Below are 18,160 nucleotides of genomic sequence, written 5' to 3' on the forward strand. Positions count from 1 at the left end.
GAACATGGGTTAATTTATAGGACCTCCACCCCACCGGGGTAGGTCCAAAAAGTAATAAAAAATATCAATTTTGAAGTGAGGGAGCAGGTCTTTATAACAAAATTACATGATACTGCAAATCGTGTTTAAAATATACTTACATTTAAACAACTTTCTTCAGGTTTCTCTCAGAAATGAGGGTTTTGTGGAAAAGTTATACACAATTTTCAGCCATATTTTGCTTCATAAGGGCCGGATTAGAGTGGAAAGTGTGTTTCTTTAAACACACACATTTGATTGGTCTCTTCTCGAAGAGTGCAAAATTATTTCAAAACGTACCTGGTAGAGTTCAACTTGCAGTAAATGTTGTACAACGCTTAGCAGAGCACCACTGGGATGATCAGCTTTGGTCAACAAGCTATGGTTATTCATCTCTGTCAATGCTTGGTACATCTCATTAATGCTACCAAACATTACAAGGCCTGTGAATCATGAAAGAGGAGGAGGTTTTTAGAAGATAATGTATTGGGGGGGGGGTGTTCAGGCAAAATGTGTGTCGTGTATGTGCGAGCCATAGGAGTCCCATTTTTGCATCCTAGAAAGTCTCTCTAAGGGTTTCAAAAGACCGATTCAGTCTCTGAAAGAGTCAAAGATTCACGAAAATCGAAATTTCTCCCTCTCAAAAGGTCATGATTTTCAAAAAGTTTGGACCAAAATTGAGTGAAAGTCGACAACTTTTTCTCTCTTAGGGTCGACTTTCGATTTTTGGGTCGGACATGCCTGTCACTTTGCGAACCTAGTACCTCCCCAGATTAGAACCCAAAGACAAATTAACCATAACAAGAAATCGATCCTTGTGTCTTGGAAAAAAATGGACGTGTAAACACAGACTTAAGGCGCTATCAAAGTTGACAGCGATAGTTCTTGGCTTAAACCCTTTCCTCCGTCCGATATATAGATCCTTGTGTTTTTATAGATAGCACTAGTTAAAATCGCCCATAGTCAAATTCTAAACCGAGTAAAAAAAGTTCGTCAATTCATTAATGCGAAAGTCAGTGTTGTTTAAAATTACCAAGACTCGAAATTTGTTAGACGGTTATAATTAACACGTTCTGGATTAATTCGCTTTAAATAACATGGCTAGTTGGTTTTGTGCGATAAGGTAAACAAACAGACACAAGAGTAATCCCTTAACAAGGAAAAAGCTATCAAGGTGTCTCACTAACCTTCTTTGGCATTGGCTCTCAACATATCCGCCCTGTTGGCGTAATTGGCACTAGCCCGCGAGCTGAGGTGGCGGTAAACGCCACTCACGCCAGCCTGTGACACATATCGATGATGCGTCGTTGAAGGCATACGTGGGAAGGGAGTGGGACCATGCTTAGTTTTCGGTTTGGTGGAGGTGGGTTGTTCCTCTGTGTTTTGGTTGCAGATGATGCCTGAAAAAAAAGCGTTTGAAGGGATAATTAGGATCATATTCGAAAATGTATCTCGGATGGTTTGAAATATTTGGTAAATAACCTGATTTTGAGAAATCTCAAAATACTGAGCAAAATCTCAAAATACTTTTGCCAAAATCTGCCAAAATATTTACCAAGTTATTGAATTTTAGTAAGAAATCAGTAGAATCTCAACTCAAGAATCATCGTAAAAGATTTTTAAGACCCATTTTTTTAAATTTCAAATTATGATATCTCGACTTTGAAAAACAGTTAGACAAAAATACTTGGAGGTTTTACTCAGGACCACAGAACGTTGCTGCAGGCCAAATATGTCAAACCGCCTGATTACCCCTTTGAATTTGGATAAAATACACTGAATTTGATTTCTACAAAAACGCACATCAGTCGATGATCACTATTAAGAAGCTTTGGCTGTAGTTTTTTTTTTCATCCTAGCCTTCGATTAATAAAAAGAAGTCGAATGCCTTCAATTGAAAAACCGGCGAGAACTCTTGACAAGAAAATTTTCACGAAATTTATAATGTATTTTACGCTGAAAATTTGTCCGATTAATGTGATACAAACCTCCAGCTAATTTTTTCCGGACATTTCTTTGTGGCCACTGTGATTCCGGTATGGGCATAATGGCGCGATAAGCGGAAGGGTAACGAGATTTGAACAATTTCAAAAGCAGTCTGGGCGAATAGCTGGGCGGAAGATTTGAGATTTTCAGAGTGCTGAACCAGCGTTGTGAAGATTGCTTCTTAGATGAACAATGGATGAGGGCGTGGACGGGCGTAAGTCCGGAGAATGCTGGTTGACATATCGCTTTACGGAAGAACGTCTTGTCTAAAAAAAGAATGTATCCAGGCTAGGTTAAAAATGAAATAAATCCCACTTAAATTTCTGACGTTTATGACGTTTGTCTCTCAGTTAAAAGTGAGGCTAAGTATTAAACTATTCACAAAATAAAATTCACGACACACAAATTTCATAAGTTTTCTTTTAGTTCCTAATCGAAATATATGACGTAAGTTTCCGCAATATCACGCCCTAGGTTCCTTAGAGAAGCGAGGACAACACCCTGTGACCTATGGTACTGAGCCCCTAACAGTTAAACCTTTTTACGTACGGGAGTACGTATCTTATTCCGTTGTAAAGTAGGAACAGGGAAATTTTACCGTGAATGAGAAGGTTAAGTCTACTACGGTAAGTTAGATTAGTTGTAGATGATGGGAGAAGAATCTCTCGAAACGTAGCCAAACGGAAATCTTGCGATACAAGACACGATAAACCTCCTATATAAACTACTCTGGGTCGATAAACTCAAACGTATTTCGATTGATTATTCTGATTTATAACTGTTTTGTATTGTAAACTCAGAGTGGGTGAAATCCTGAATATGTACAAACTACTTTTATAATGTAAATCAACCTGGGTGGTCTAGGCGGTAAACCATAAAAAATCATAACAGACTACATAGACTGTAGAAGCCAGAAGAATGAAAACGTATAAAAAGTTGAATATCCAGGCTAGAATCACCGACCTTTATATATCCCTGGACCAAGCTATATCTGCCATCTTTGATTGAAATTTTTTTGGAATTGGTAACCGAGAAGAAACCATTGTAGTGTTTGAAACTTTGCCTAACGACAAACGGCGCTACATCATTAGTGTACAAGCAAAACTAGACCTAACGCTCTCTCCGCGGGTACCAATTTAAAAAAAACTCCGATCAAAATTGAGGCATTGAGTAACTTGGTCCAGGGATATATAAAGGTCAGTGGATAGAATCTGCTAGAATTAATATTGATATATACTTAATTATTTATGCATAATCTATAACTTAATTTCTCTTTTTGTTGTACCCAACTGTTTTAATTTTTCAATACTGTAAAGGAAAAGAAAAATCTCCCAATTCTATTGAGTCAATCCATGAAAATATAATATGAATTAAGAAATTTGAATACGTTTCCAAGAAGCATGTATTATTGAAAAATAACCTTGAGTAAAAAAATTTTCGAGCAAAAAAAAAAGTAAAATGAAGAAAATTCTCCTCTGATGTGATAGTTAAGTGTAAATAAAGATTTACTAGCCAGAACGAGAGACTGGTGTAAGTGTAGGTATAGATGAGGATTGCATGAAAACATGGAAGAAATCGAACGAAATTTATTGAATTTGAAACCAAAGAGTATCGATACAACAAAATGTACTCCAAGAAAATCATTATACGAACAGATCATGAGAACTTCACAGGAAAGACTTTCACATCAAAACACACAATTCAATATGGGGAACGGACAAACATTCACAGATCCAATCAAAGCAGCTGAATATCTTTTAGAAAGAGAATATGGCGATACTTTTCTTTATGGACCAGACTCACACGAAACTATATTCATTCCACCAGAGTTTGTTTCGAACCAGTACTCAAAGGAATCACCCGTTCTACAAGATGATATAGAGCAGACACTCAACGATACTTTACAGAACCTGAAGGTTAATTCACCGAACCATTGGTTCACAAAGGAGCTTGACGCGTTCTGTAAAATACCACTAATCCAAACAGCAGATGGGAAACATAATATCTTAAACAGGAGACAGTTTGATAATTGGGTCCTAAATGTTAAAATTAGATATTTGATAATGCAAGAATCTAAGTTGGAGACTTTGAATATACCATCTGCAACGTCTGATTTCAAAACGTTTGTGCAAGCTTGTGAAGATTTTCTGGCGAAATCAAATCCACAATCGGAAACCAGATCTGCTATCAAACAGAAGAAGAATACGAGAAGTCAAATCAAGGAGATTATCGAGAAATATCCACCAAAGGACCCAGTAATGCGATGGTTTTTCGAGTTGGAGTTGTCAGATAGAGGAGAAGACGCAGAACGATCCTTTTTCGAAAAGCTACTTTCATTAAAAAACAAGAAATGCGCAGAAGATTTAGTAATTCTACAATCAATGATATTTCTGACAGATGTTGGTGACAAGAAACACCAAGAGTTTGATTCCCTCATCTTCTCTTGGTCAAGAAAACTGATCATTGGAATTGAAGTGAAAACACGATTGACAAATAAAAGACCTTTCGAGCAGCTCCAAAAATATCACTCAATCTTCGAAGAAAAGTTGGGCGATCAACTGGGTCCTGGTTGGACATTCTATCCAGCAATCTATGTTGAATCTGACCAATTTCTATGGCAAAACAGACATTACATACATAGCAATGACACTGATGTTGAGAAATGGTTATCCAGCATTATGGAGAGATATCCTATATCACCATCCATAGTACCTTTACAACATCCACTGAAACAACTCAAGAAAATTATTCAAATTATTGTCTTCACGATATATGTATCGAAGAAAGATCAACTGAGACCTATAACCTCCTCCTGTTGGACCGATTATGTCTGTGACGTCATCGATTCATTATCATCCAGTCAAAACATTGTTTTTTATTCGCAAAACCAATTCCCCGTGTTGGCAAGTAATGATCCAAGTTACAACAAACTTGTTATTTTGGGTGGCTTCGGGACAGGAAAATCGTTTTTACTTCAAGAAAAAGCCATCTTATTGAGTAAAGATGAAAAATATAAAGGCCGTATTTTATATATGGTGTGCGGACATATTCAATATGATAAGTGTCCGAGTTTACTATACTTTGACCGAAAGCGAGTGTTGGAACCATATGGCATTGTCGTTAGAAGATTTTGTGATTTCCCTCTTTTTTATCAAGTGAGACTTTTTTTTCGGTTATCATTAACATTATCATTTGCAGTTTTATACTATTAATTCCCATTTCATGGTCGAATATGCGATTGACGAGCTTAATAAAAGTGAGGGTGGACAATTTAAATTAGACTGTCATATTAGATAGACTTCTCCAGACCTTCTCTATAGGAACATAATTTACATAATTTACATTTATTTCATTACCTAACCCAAGATAATTCACGCAGAAGGTGCAATTTATGGTCAATTTTAGACCAAAATGTGGCAAAAAATGAAATTTGCGCATGAAATATCTCGAGTTAGGTAAGGAAATCGGCTATGGCCGTTTAAAAGTCTTCTATATAGTTTTTTGAGAGCTTTCGAATGGTATACATGAAATTTTTTTTTCCCTGTGGTATAAGCATTCTAGAGAAGGTCTGGAGAAAGTTTCAGCTAGATATTAATTTTTCCCTACAAAGAGCCTGTATTTTTGTAACACGACCACATTATTATATTTCATTGTATTGCTTCTATAAGACTTCAACTTCTTTTTAAGGTCAATGATAGCAGAGATAAATTCAATGCCATTTTCCTTGACGAATCGAATGACATCGATCTTGCATGTCACTCTTGGACTTGGCAAAATCGTGAGGTCTGTTGGGTAGCACCAGAAGGGAAAAACCAATGGGCAAAGCATGAAAGGAAAAAAGAAGAGCTGTTAGGAGGTTTAGATATTCTGTCCATGTTAGAAGAAGAAAAAGAAACAAGGACAGCTCACGACAAGCTTGGTGATCAATTAAACCATTTCCAGCATATCCAATTAGCAGTCAATTTACGAAATAGCAAGGAGATTGCAAAAAAAGCAAAAGAAATCGGCGAAGAATTATTTTTCATATTTCCTGCTGGTTTAAAGGGTCCTCCGTCAATTTTTCCAAGCAGTTCTTCTCCAGTCTACATCGAGTCAGTTGAAAAGGCTATCATCGCATTAAGAACCAAGTCAACTACTAAGGGAATCCTTATTATAGGACAGGATGTCCCAAAGCCAAAGAGTGATTACCAGGTCAAACTTTATTACAACGGAAAAAACGATTTTGAACCTAACGAGGACCCTATCAAATGGCTCTTGGATGGGAATATCTTAATAACGTCTGCGTCCAAACTACATGGCTTCGACTGGCCATGTATTATCATCGTCAGACAAATCGACGGCCTCAAAGAAGGAGAAGCTATTGAGCTCCATGAAAGCAATCTGATAATGCGATGTACGACCAGTCTGTATATTGTTGAGCAGAATGAGGACTACCTGGTCACACTCGATGAAACAATGCAAGTGCTCAAACCTTCAAAGGAAGATGATGCCAATGAAATTTTTATAAAATCTCACATCAAAGAATTCGTTAGCAAACGTCACATGAATTTGATTTACTCGAGCGAGAAAAGATGGTTTCAAAGACTTCTGAAAAGTCTGAAAAAGAAAATTGAAAAACTTCCAGAGCGGAACAAATACAGTCAAGAAGGAACTTCAGATTTGCTGATCAGTTTTTTAAAACTAGTATTCAAAGACCATTTCCACAAACAGCGTTACATTTACTTCAAAGGGATCGATGGTGAATCTTTTCTAATGATATCGAATCAAATAAGCGTTATTACATATTACGAGTTTCGAAGAAATCATCAAAACATAACCCTCATCGAATCAATTTTTAAAATGTTGAAAAAACCTAGAAATAGAGATATAATCATCAAACATAGCCCAAGAGAAGACTTGTTTAAAAAATATTTAGACTTGGAGTGGCTTTTGAAAGTATTCGATAAAGGTATGAATCTTTTGAAGCTATTGGAGAAGGAATCGACTGAGAATATTAAGAGGAAAAATGAATTACTGGGAAGATATCTCATGGTGAAAACAGCTCTTCCACATTTTAAACTGGCATACCCTTTCGATCAACTCGATAAACAGTTGGCTTACAGAGTGACCATAGAAAAGATTAATGCAGAAATTAACATTATAGAACAATGTGTTGATATCGATAGCCCGCCAAACCAAGAGCTAGATAGGGAAAACCTGAAAAAGTTTTACAATCGTAAACTGATGGAGCTCTTATCATTGGTAGAGGACTTGCATGATAAATTTGACAGAAAACGCACACGCCAAGAGAATATCGCGATAAGGAGAGTGAAAGATCGATTGGTTTTGTTATCAGAGAGTACAGAAATAAATGATCTTGATGAATTTTTCCAGGATGATAGAAATACAGCACCATTCCAGTTGATAATTACCAAATTGATTCGGACGAGTAACAAAGATTTCCAAGAGCTTTTTGAAGAAGCATTTGATCATCCATGTATGGCCAATGAGTTACCAAAACATTGACAGTCATTCCGTGGAAAATGAAAACGGTTTAAGAATAATTTGTTGGCAACCTATTAAAATTGGCACTGATTTAAAATTTAAAAACGTCCAAATTTCACAAATTCAACTATTATATTATTTTGATTTTTACGATTATTTTTCTTTGAAAATCTCATTTTAAAGTTTTCAACCATATTTGATTTTGATATTGTAGTACTACTGGTTTTTAAGAAAAAAATGCTGCTGTTTATTATGCTTAACCACAGTAGTAAATAGATTCATAATCACTGGAATATACTGGCTTTTTCAAATGATTAATCAACACTTTGTTTAAAAGACATTCATTTCTTATTATCAAGTCGGCTTCATTTAAAAAAGCGCTAAAGATAATAACTACAGCAAAAAAATTAAAGGATATCAGTTTAACATTTCTCCTACCATTTGCTTAGACAGCATTTCTAAACAATAGAAAAAAAAACTTCCTTCACCCCCCGCGCCGAGCGAGTACAAATTTTGTGAGAAATCTAACTTTTTAATTTTGCTATGTCAGCATCAATCGTAAAAGGGGTTACGCACGGAGAACGAGTCTCGTGTTCGCAAAGCGAAAGGGATTCTATAGACGCCAGGTAGACGCCCCAAGCCCACTGGTTATGTAAGAAGAGGTGGTAGAGGCTATCAATCCGCTGCTCAAAAGAATATCGTACTTTTTTTCCGAAAATCCCAAATCCCAAAGAAATTCCGAAAATCTAAAATTCCATAAATTTAAAAATTACAACTTAAAACGGATCAAAACTCAAAGTACTGCGAATCTTGTGATGATGACGTAAATCTATTTACAGAAAGTTAAAGGAAGCAACAATTCCTGAGTTAAAAAGGGAAAATAACTCGGATAGTTAACTTAAAGGAGGCACAATCTCCCGAGTTAGAAAATCAAAAATAACTCGGAAAGCTAAAGCGTAAAGGAAGTAAAAATTCACGAGTTACAAAATGAAAAATAACTCGGACAGTTAAAGGAACCAAAAATTCCAAATTCAAAAAATGAAAAATAAAGTTAAAGGAAGCAAAATAAACCGAGTTATGAAATGTAAAATGACGTTATAACTCGGGATTACTCGGTTTTTTAACTTGGAAAGAATAACTCGGGAATTCCGGGTCTCTATAATTTCGAATGTTTTTGTTCGAAAATCTTGTTAGATTCGAACGTTAGATTCGAACAAAAACATTCGACAATTAAGTTCCCGCCAAAAATATGCACATCAAATTAAATAAACAATTTTTTTGATTCAGAAGCTTCAAAATAAATGCAGCAGCATTTTCAAGCATTTTCAGTGATGTGAAATTATCATTATACGTAGAAAAAGAAGATGTATTGTATTTTTTTGATCGAGAAGAAATTCTTCATCATTGCGTTTCTCTATAATAAGATTGATAACACTTTTCGATGTTTTTGTTTCGATGCATGGATGACAGAAATTTGCATACTGGTTTAAATAGCTATAAATGGTCTGAAACAACATTTTTGCAACAAAAACTAATTTAAATGGGGAACTTCTCGACTTTCAACTTTATTGTCAAGCTGTAAACGTGTCGAATTTTCGAAGTTGTTGAAGAATTGATGCTGAAAAGTTAAAGCACCAGAGACCTTTTACAAAAATCCCTCGTTACATGGTTTAATCAAAGACATTGAATTTCCCTTGTTTTGTTATGGAAAATATTCTTGACAAGTATTAAAGAATTTCAAGTTTTTATGCATTTATTATTGTATTGATAAAAAAAACTGTTTGGTTTTCACGAATGAAAGTGCCAAAAGCTGAATTTATCTGCTTTGGGTTGTGTCACGTGTGCGTCGAGTAGTTTTGTAATAATTTCTTTATATTTCATCAGATTTATTTTCACTGACTTTTTGGAAAGAATAGAATAAGAGCTCATCAAAAAATGGTGTTTTTTTTTTACGTTTTCCCGTTAGCATTATTTATTCCGAGAGTTCAGTTTTTTTCCGCTGTTTTGTTTTGATTTTCTCACACTACTTACCCAAATGTTAGCTAATTTCTATTTAAAGTCGTCCTTCCTTTCCAATCTCGAGTTATCGCAGCCAAATTTGAAAATCGTACTCAAGCCTTATAAACCTTTCCATCTTATTCCCCATAAAATTCCCGATAGAATGAGGGGTCAACGACCTCCCAATTCCTTTCCAATCTCGAGTTATCGCATTTTTTTGTTTTGATGACGTCATCAGCTGAAAATGGCTAAAAATTCAGCCAAATTTTAAAGTCCTACTCAAGCCGTATAAACCTTCCCATCTCATTCCTTATAAAGTTCTCGATGTAATGAGGGGTCAACGACCTCTCAACTCTTCTTCAAACTCGAGATAACGCATGTTTTCTATTTTGATGACGTCATCAGCAGCTGAAAATGGCTAAAAATTCAGCCAAATTTGAAAGTCCTACTCAAGCCTTATAAACCCTCCCATCTCATTCCCCATAAAATTCCCGATAAAATGAGGGGTCAACGACCTCTTCACTCTTCTTCAAACTCGAGATATCGCATTTTGAAGTTTTTCCCAAACTCGTGACGTCAGTGGGTCCCCTTTACCCCTAATGTTGTCAACGGTCAATTCGCGAATTTTGAAATTTTTGCGGTCAACGGGTACCTTGTGCCCCAAGGGTCCCAAAAAAACAAAAAACGTCAATTTTTTCCAAGGGAAAGTGGGTTTTTAAATTTGCGAAAGATTGACACTGCAACGGCCTCTTCTTAAAAAACGCTAATTTTCACGAAATTTTTAAAGTTGAAACATTCCAGAGGCTAAACACGGCGGAATAGCGGCTAGACGAAAAAAAAGGTGAATTTCCATTTTTAGGGCCCGCATATCATTGAAATTTTGTAAATTTTGCTTACGCGCATGCGTTTGCCAAAAGAGTCGCACTCCGCTCGCTAACGCTCGCTCCGTGCGTAATAAGAGGAACGTCACCGTTGTATATCATAACAGAAGAATATCTTTAAGATTCCTTATCAACAGGTGTTACAACATGCAACAAAGTCTTGGAGAAAACTCAGAGCAAAAACAAAATTAAAGCTTCTTACCGACAGGTGTGACATGTTTGGCTTCATTCTTTCCATCTCTCTTGACAGCCTCCAAAATCAAATCGGCTCCCCTCAAATTATGCATCATGATAGCTGTTAAGAACGGGGTGCATCCATGACTGTCTCTTTCACAAAGCTACAAGGTGAAAAAAGTACAAAACTTACCATTTAGTTGAAATTGGAAATATGGAAATTTTTGAAAAAGGGCTAGACCTTGAAATAATTTTTTTCCAGGAGAGTCCAAAGTCGTCTACTTTGGAATACCACCCAAATCTGCGAAATCTGCGAAATTTGATCCCCGTGAAAATTTAGCCCATTAAAGTAAATGAACAAAGATCTACCAGGTGTGCCACAAATAAGTTACCCTCTTTGACTTAATATTGCAGGCAGTAGCAGAAAGACTCTTCAAAGGTTGTTTCAGAATCATTCAGAGGAAAGCCTAACTTAAAATTTGGTGTATTGGAATGTTTTTACAGGGATGTCTAACCTTGTAAATAAGTGCTTTTTACATTATGGAAAAAGATTTCCTGATGCATAAAATGGCTTTGTGTCTCTATTCTTTACAACCAATTTAATACTCTCGTTTTTCGCCTTTTTGACATTTTTTAAAATTGACATTTTAGGTTTTTGAACATAACTTTTGAACCAATGAAGTAAAATTAGAAAGTAATACACCAAATTTTAAGTTAGGCTTTCCTCTGAATGATTCCGAAACAATCTTTGAAAAATATCTTCTCTACTGCCTACAGGGATCGAATTAGCGTATCGCATTTCGCAATTCGCGATGCGTTTTTGGATTACTTACAAGCTAAAACTTGAAAATTGGTCCATTTTAGGATACAAAATCATGCTTATCAAAAAATTGCGATGCACTTTCTATCCCTTATTTCGATGCCTGGCCTACAATATCAAATCAAAGAGGCTAACTTATTTGTGGCACACCAGGTATAAGGAAAAAGAGTACACGAGTATCCTCCAGTGAAAATTCGGATGTAGGCTCTTAAAATTCAATATTAACAAAATTGACAGCCTGCAGATTAGTATTTTATCATTTTATTCCTATTTTTGGGTTATGCTTCTTCTTATACTTCATGAAAACTGTCTGGCACTGTTGGATTTTGACAGCCTGCAAACGAATAACAAAAAGGAAAACAGGAAAAAACCAAGTGAAATGTCTTACAAGTTCCCGTATCTTGGGCCAGATGAGAGGTGAGTTCAAGAAGGTTTGCAACATAACATTTTCTTCGTTATTTCGCACGTCCATAATGCTACCAAGCAATGGAACTGGATGAAAGAGAAAACATTTTTCATTGGTAGTTCGTAGATCTGAACACTAAGCTCTATTTCTTATATAAGGCTTATATGGCATCGACATTCAGAATTTTGGATAAATGAAATTTGGATAATCAGTCCCATAGCAAATGATCAAAAGTGCTAAAAATAATATCATTTCCAGAAAGAAAAATCATTTGTTTTTTGTTTGATTTACCTTATCGGCCCTTTTCACGCCGGCCCTTATTGGTAAAGAGGGCCAGCGTTAAATTAGGGCCGGCGTAAAAAGGGCCGATAAGGTATTTAAAAAATAGGATTAAAAAAACCTATGGAAAGTCATGATTACACATAGAAACATTACAGAGCGATCCGCCTTACTTTTAACATCAGTTTTCAAGATATTGCTTGCAGCCACATGCATGATATTCTGGTTACCATTGCAACGCTCATCAAGATATCTCAAAACGTCCAGTTTCGATTTTGGTAACTTTCCACTATCTTCATACTTAGCTCTTTTATATGGTTTTAGATCGTCCCCAATGTCTTTATCTTCAAGAGCGATTTCCATTTTGAAGACAGCTTTCTGTACTGTCTGTTTGTCTCCCTTACTGAGCGCTGTGATCAATGAACTCTTCTTCGGGACTAAAGATAGGATAAAAGTAATCAGGATATAAAAACACACAAATATCACCCCTTGTATTAAAACCAATTGGAAAGGAAAAGGGTCGAACGACGTCAAATCGCTGAAATCATTAGAGGTTTTTCCTGAGGTTTATGAGGCATTGTTAACTGTTAGGACTAGAAAGATTGTTCGAGCTAAGGAGACATTCGAGCTATAGAGGTTCGAGTTAAAGAAACTCGATACTGTGTTTTAAAACTTCTTACAATTAACCCCCAATACACTTTTTTTATAATAAGAGCTACTCTACATTGAAAAATGACTTTACCTGCGATCAAAGTCAAGAGTCGTTTATCCTTTTGCAATCCACGATCCAACAACACGAACGATTTCATGGGTAAGATTTCCAACAAAGCCGGATTGCAAAGTGAACAATCGAATTGGACAGGATATAAACAATTCATATTGTCGAACAACAAACATGTGTAATTCTGTGAGTCACCAAACGAAAACATCTTCGGTTTCTGAACGATATTAGTAGCAGAATCGGATAGCCCAATATTAACAGTGTTCCGCCATTTACGTTTCAAATTGATATCATTTTTGCCACCAGTAGGCATTGAGAAGGATCGAGAGAAGCTACCGTGCGTGTTCCCAGCAGGCTGGTTTAAAGCTGAATCTAACTCTCTTAATGTGTTCGATTTCAATAGAGCATCATCAGTGACACCCGACGTATCAAAGATATTTCCATTAGATACATGATCCAACAAAGTGTTATCTTTCTGTAGAATATCAACAGATTTGCACTGTTTGACGCATAACCGAGATTCCTCAGCAGGTGTAGATTCAAACTCTGTGGTGACTGTGCATTCAGATTTGATATTATCACTTTTGTTGATATCACTTTTACCGCAGGTGAACCACTTATTGTTATGGTCATTGGTGACTGATGACGGATGAATCAAGAATGCTTTACCATCTTTGATTCGATTCACCAGGAAGCTGAGACCAACCTCATTCGCTGTGATTGCCACGACAATAAAGTCTGGGTTGGTGAACACCTGAAGGGGTTTCTCCATCATGAATTTCTTGTACCGTGTTTGTTTAGCATTGCTTTCATTACTAGTGGCCACTTTCTCAAGGGAAGATTTCAAATACACTTTCAAGTCTGAGCCTTGATCGTTGCTTTTCATCTTAACTATGGCGTATTGCCCATCAAAGCTGACCACTTGACCGGTAGAGATACTCTGTTCTTGAAGGAACACAACATCTTTAGCATCCCAAACACGTGAGAATGTCTTGATCATATCATCTGTAGCTATATTGAATGTATCGCGATCGAGACAGGCTATGACAATCTTATCCGTGTTCACACCACCTTGAGTCGATGTCGTGTTCTCACCTCTCACATAATGCACAACTATGCCAAATTTATGCAAGACATTGTTGAACACTAAACATCCCATTTCGTTCTTTTCCAATTTGGGTGTAACCATATCACCAATTTTGATTTCTAGATTGTCACCAAATCGTGATTTGCTTGTCCCCTTAGATGAATTACGTTCTGCAGATGGTGCTAGTCCCCTGTGAATGAAAATTTATCATTGAAATCTTTATATTTCCACAACAGATATTTCTAAATCAGTGAGATAACTACCGGGTGCGCCACAAAAAAGTTTCTCTCTTTAAAACTAATTTTCTCGAAATTTAAAAGTTTTAAAAGAACCATTCCTATTTCATTGGAAAGAAGAAAGATAAACTTAAATTTTGGTGGGTCATTTATTTAATTCGATTCATTAGATCAAAAGTTATACTCAATTGAATAAAAAAGTTACTTCAGAAAATGCTCAAAAACGTTAAAAATCGACCTATCAAATTAAACAGAAGCATAGTTATATGATATATCAGTATTTTCGTTTCAGTCATTAAAAATGATAATTAGCTGTCTAAATGACCTTTTGTTATTTGAAGGAAGGTTGAAGTTCAATGAAAGGAAGAAAAAGGCCAAATAATCTGGTAAAATTCATAAAAATACATCAAATATGGGTTTCGAGGTAGATCCAGCCTTACATAGACTTTATCCAGTTTATAACCAAAAATCTAAGAAAAATTCCAGTAAAACCAAATTAGATTAATGTTGATGAGGATTTTAAACCCTTTCGATCCTTTCGTTTCAAAATTTATGTGTTTTGTTACGGAAAAATGCTCTTAATTATGTAAAGGCTATTGCAATTGCCAAATTTAAAGTAAAAATTTGATAGGTCGATTTTTGACGTTTTCGAGCACTCTCTGAAAGTAACTTTTTTATTCAATTGAGCTTAACTTTTGATCTAATGAATCGAATTAAATAAATGACCCATCAAAATCTAAGTCTATCTTTCTTCTTTCCAATGAAATAGGAGTGGTTTTTTTAAAAATTTTAGATTTTGAGAAAATTAGTTTCAAAGAGAGAAACTTTTTTGTGGCGCACCCGGTATTTTTCCTTCTAAAGACACAACGACAAAAATTAACAAAGCACTTAAGGCCCTAATTTCAGAAATCATGTTTCAAAAGGTCTCCGAAACCAGCAACCAGCAACACCAACTCTTTTTTATAGAACAAAACAAATATGGACGGATATGACAAGGGCTGGTAAAGTATATTCTAATAAAAACAAAACACTGTATAACCAACAACAGCCCTTTTTGGTGGAACAAAACTGGAGCGTTGTAGGCATAAAATTGGGACAAGCTGGAGTTTTTACAAGCTCTTATTTGATTTGGTTGGTCGTTAACCAGTAATAAAACAATTTTGTTACTTTTTCTAAATAACGCGTCATCTCTATCACTTCAAATGACCAATTAGTGAAGTATCTTGTAAAAACTCCAGCTCATCCCATAAAATTGCATGTTATGAAATTACACATACCACCAATAAACCTTTCCTTGGGCGGTTTGTATACCGGTGTAAAAGTTGGTGCACTGGATATCTAAAATCTCCTCATCGTGGAATTCAGTGAAGTTGGTTGGACCATGTGAAAGTTTTGATATAAGTTCTGGCTCTTCTTTACCATTGTAATCTAAATTTGGCATAAGATTTTGAAAATGAGAGTCTTCATTCAGGGGACACAGACGTGAATGACAGTGACAAGGTTACAAAATGTCAGAGTATATTCTAGTTTCTGGAAATTTTACCCAGTTCCTGTTTTTGTTCTGTTTAAACTGGTCCTTTGTGGAAAAATTCGTCAGCTGTCTAAAAGCTGTTGAATTTAACGGAGCATACCACTTAAAACATTTGTTATTATTTCGAAATTTGACTTTCTTTGATTTATTGTGCCATGTTTTGGTATCCATAACAGAATCTTTATTAAACATAGAAGTATAAACTGCGTAGCCATAGCTAAATAAATAACCATTAAAAGGCATCAATGTACAAAGTACAAGGTAGAAGGTACAAAATTAAAAATCAAGTAAAAGAAAAGTTATTAAATCAACATACCTTTAAAGCTTTTATCATAGAAAGTAACAAGTTGGTTGCTTTCAAGTAAAACTGTAGCCCTGAACATGTTACAACCAATGGCAATGATCGTTTTAGTTTTATTCCAAGCAAAAGGAGCTTTGATTGGTTGAGACATATCATTATACCAGATCCACAAGTGGCCTTCTTCATCGATCAGGAGAAAACAACTTTCCATTGCAGTCATTTTCATGAATTGTTGTTGACCCTTAGAAAATAAATCAAAAAAATATTTAGTTGGGACTTAGATGCAAACCATGCATCCAAGCTGTTTTGCTTTTCGGTTGCTTTTAATTTCATACCGAAACTAGGTTAAAGAAGAAGGTCAAAGCAAGGATATTTGTAATTTGTTCAGATTTCACACAAAAAGTTATGACATATATTTTTGAAATTTCGGTGAATCATGCAGAATATTGAGTTGAGAAAACTTCTCTGAGGAAGAACTATTAACGTTGTGATTTCAACTTACCATTAATCCACTTTCCTGTAGGTTTCCAAGCTCAGAGGACCAGTCAGGTTCTTTCTTGATGAACAAAGGAGAAGGAGTGTATCGTGAAGAAGCAAAAGAATCTTGTGAGTTTGATCCTTCTTGTTTTGACTGGTGCTTCTTTGGTGAATAACCTGTTGTTGGAGTTCCACTTGGCCCAGCTATGCTTTGCTCATTCTGATTTTTCGCAAACGGAAAGTTCATTGAAGATCTTTGCGGCATTGGTATTGTTGGAGAAGAAGTGGTTTGAGGGAAGATATTTGATTGGAGGTTCTCTTGGCTTCCTGACTGTGACATGTCTCCCTCTCTTTCAGCAGTAGGTGTGGATATTCCTGTATTTGGTAAGGGAAAATTCATACCAGGTTGACTTGGCATGTTTGCTTGCAAGCCAGTGATTTGAAATTCAGGAGTTGATTCACTATCTAGTGATACAATGGTGATATTGTTGATCAAATCCATTTGTGGTTCATCTTGAATCTCAATGTTTTCTTGGCTCAATTCTTCAGAGTTTTGGGGATAAATAATGGAAGTAGCGCTTGGATTTTGAGGTACATTCATGAGATGATTCCATTGGATTCTTCTTTGTCTATATGGCATTGTCGGCATGTAGTGTAGCGCAGTACTAGCAAAGTCTGGCGAGAACCCTCTCAAACCGTAAGGATTGTTGATGAAAACATTTCTTGGTGTAGGGCCTTGAGTGTTCAAACTGTATGATCTACGTGCTGATATTGTAGTTGCCACTTCTTCATTTAGATTATTTAAGGTTCGATCAAGTGTTCTGGCAAATGATTCATCACTAGCCACTTGAAGAGGCTCTGGTCTTCCCTGGCTTAGTTGAAACTCACTTTTTATGGAATGTTTACCGGAAAGACTGTCTTTGATATCAGGAACAAAACATGTTGCTCTATGAACAGAACCATCATCGAATAAGATACAAAGAAACTTCTTATTAACAGCAATATCAACAACATTTTCACGAAAATTACTGATATCAAACAGTTTATGATTGGTGACCAGATTATTCTTCTTTTGATTTTCTTTCTGCTTAGCATCATCAGTTTGTGGCTTGTTTTTTGAAGATGTTGCGGCAGCTGTGTCATTTTGAGGGCTTTTAACGTTATCATTGACAAAGACACTATTCCCAAAATGACGAATGAGTTCATTTGTTATGGATGATGAGATGTTTTCAGACGTTTCTCCAGGAGGGTAGACAAAATCCAGCACATGGATGGAGGATTCGTCCACCATCTCATGTCTTGTTGTATTTGATGCCATATTAGTTTATATAAATTTTACATTTTTATTTTTCTACAAACTTTTCTAAGAAGAAAAAGAGAATTTTGGACTAGGTGTCAAAAAAAATCTTGAGTGTAAGATCCTGAGAAAACATGCAGAAAACATGAGCATTTAACTCATCTTTTGCTATGCAAAGTAGTTAGCAAATTTACAATTGAAGAATCTGAAATTTTCCTAAAATGAGGAGCAAATGGTTGGTAGAAAGGAAGGGGAAACACCAGCAAGGGGTATTTTGTACTTTTAGTTTCCTTTTTTAGGTTAGTTTTAGTGTGCTTGAGTGGTACAGAAGATGCAGGGGCATTTTGAGGAGAGCTTTTACAAGGCAGATAAAACTCCCACCTGTATCCCCTTAAAAAAATTCAAGGTGGTACTTTGTTCTCTAAACTTATATTATATAGACATGAAATCTCTGTCTATAATTT

General features: G+C 35.8%; 2 protein-coding genes across 2 annotated transcripts in view; one reads left to right on the forward strand and one right to left on the reverse strand.

Moving 5' to 3' along the window:
- LOC136815064 (uncharacterized) overlaps positions 1-17,762 on the reverse strand; it is a 36,378-nt gene extending 18,616 nt beyond the window's left edge. The window contains exons 1-10 of the mRNA XM_067071502.1: positions 16,425-17,762; positions 15,938-16,163; positions 15,368-15,518; positions 12,789-14,044; positions 12,220-12,483; positions 11,750-11,853; positions 10,570-10,705; positions 2,007-2,270; positions 1,206-1,418; positions 319-461 (exon numbers count right to left, since the gene is read on the reverse strand). Of these exons, the coding sequence (XP_066927603.1) occupies positions 319-461; positions 1,206-1,418; positions 2,007-2,270; positions 10,570-10,705; positions 11,750-11,853; positions 12,220-12,483; positions 12,789-14,044; positions 15,368-15,518; positions 15,938-16,163; positions 16,425-17,717 (4,050 nt within the window). The 5' untranslated portion in view covers positions 17,718-17,762. The remainder of the gene's footprint in view (positions 1-318; positions 462-1,205; positions 1,419-2,006; positions 2,271-10,569; positions 10,706-11,749; positions 11,854-12,219; positions 12,484-12,788; positions 14,045-15,367; positions 15,519-15,937; positions 16,164-16,424) is intronic.
- Positions 3,482-7,779, forward strand: LOC136815060 (uncharacterized). Its single transcript, XM_067071500.1, has 2 exons — positions 3,482-5,159; positions 5,692-7,779. Exons 1-2 carry the CDS (start codon positions 3,570-3,572, stop codon positions 7,507-7,509), a joined length of 3,408 nt encoding a protein of 1,135 aa, XP_066927601.1. The 5' UTR covers positions 3,482-3,569; the 3' UTR covers positions 7,510-7,779.
- Positions 17,763-18,160: the final 398 nt, after the last annotated feature.

This window comes from Clytia hemisphaerica, unplaced genomic scaffold, assembly GCF_902728285.1.
Source record: "Clytia hemisphaerica strain Z4C2 unplaced genomic scaffold, Clytia hemisphaerica genome assembly, whole genome shotgun sequence".
Lineage (NCBI taxonomy): Eukaryota > Metazoa > Cnidaria > Hydrozoa > Leptothecata > Clytiidae > Clytia > Clytia hemisphaerica.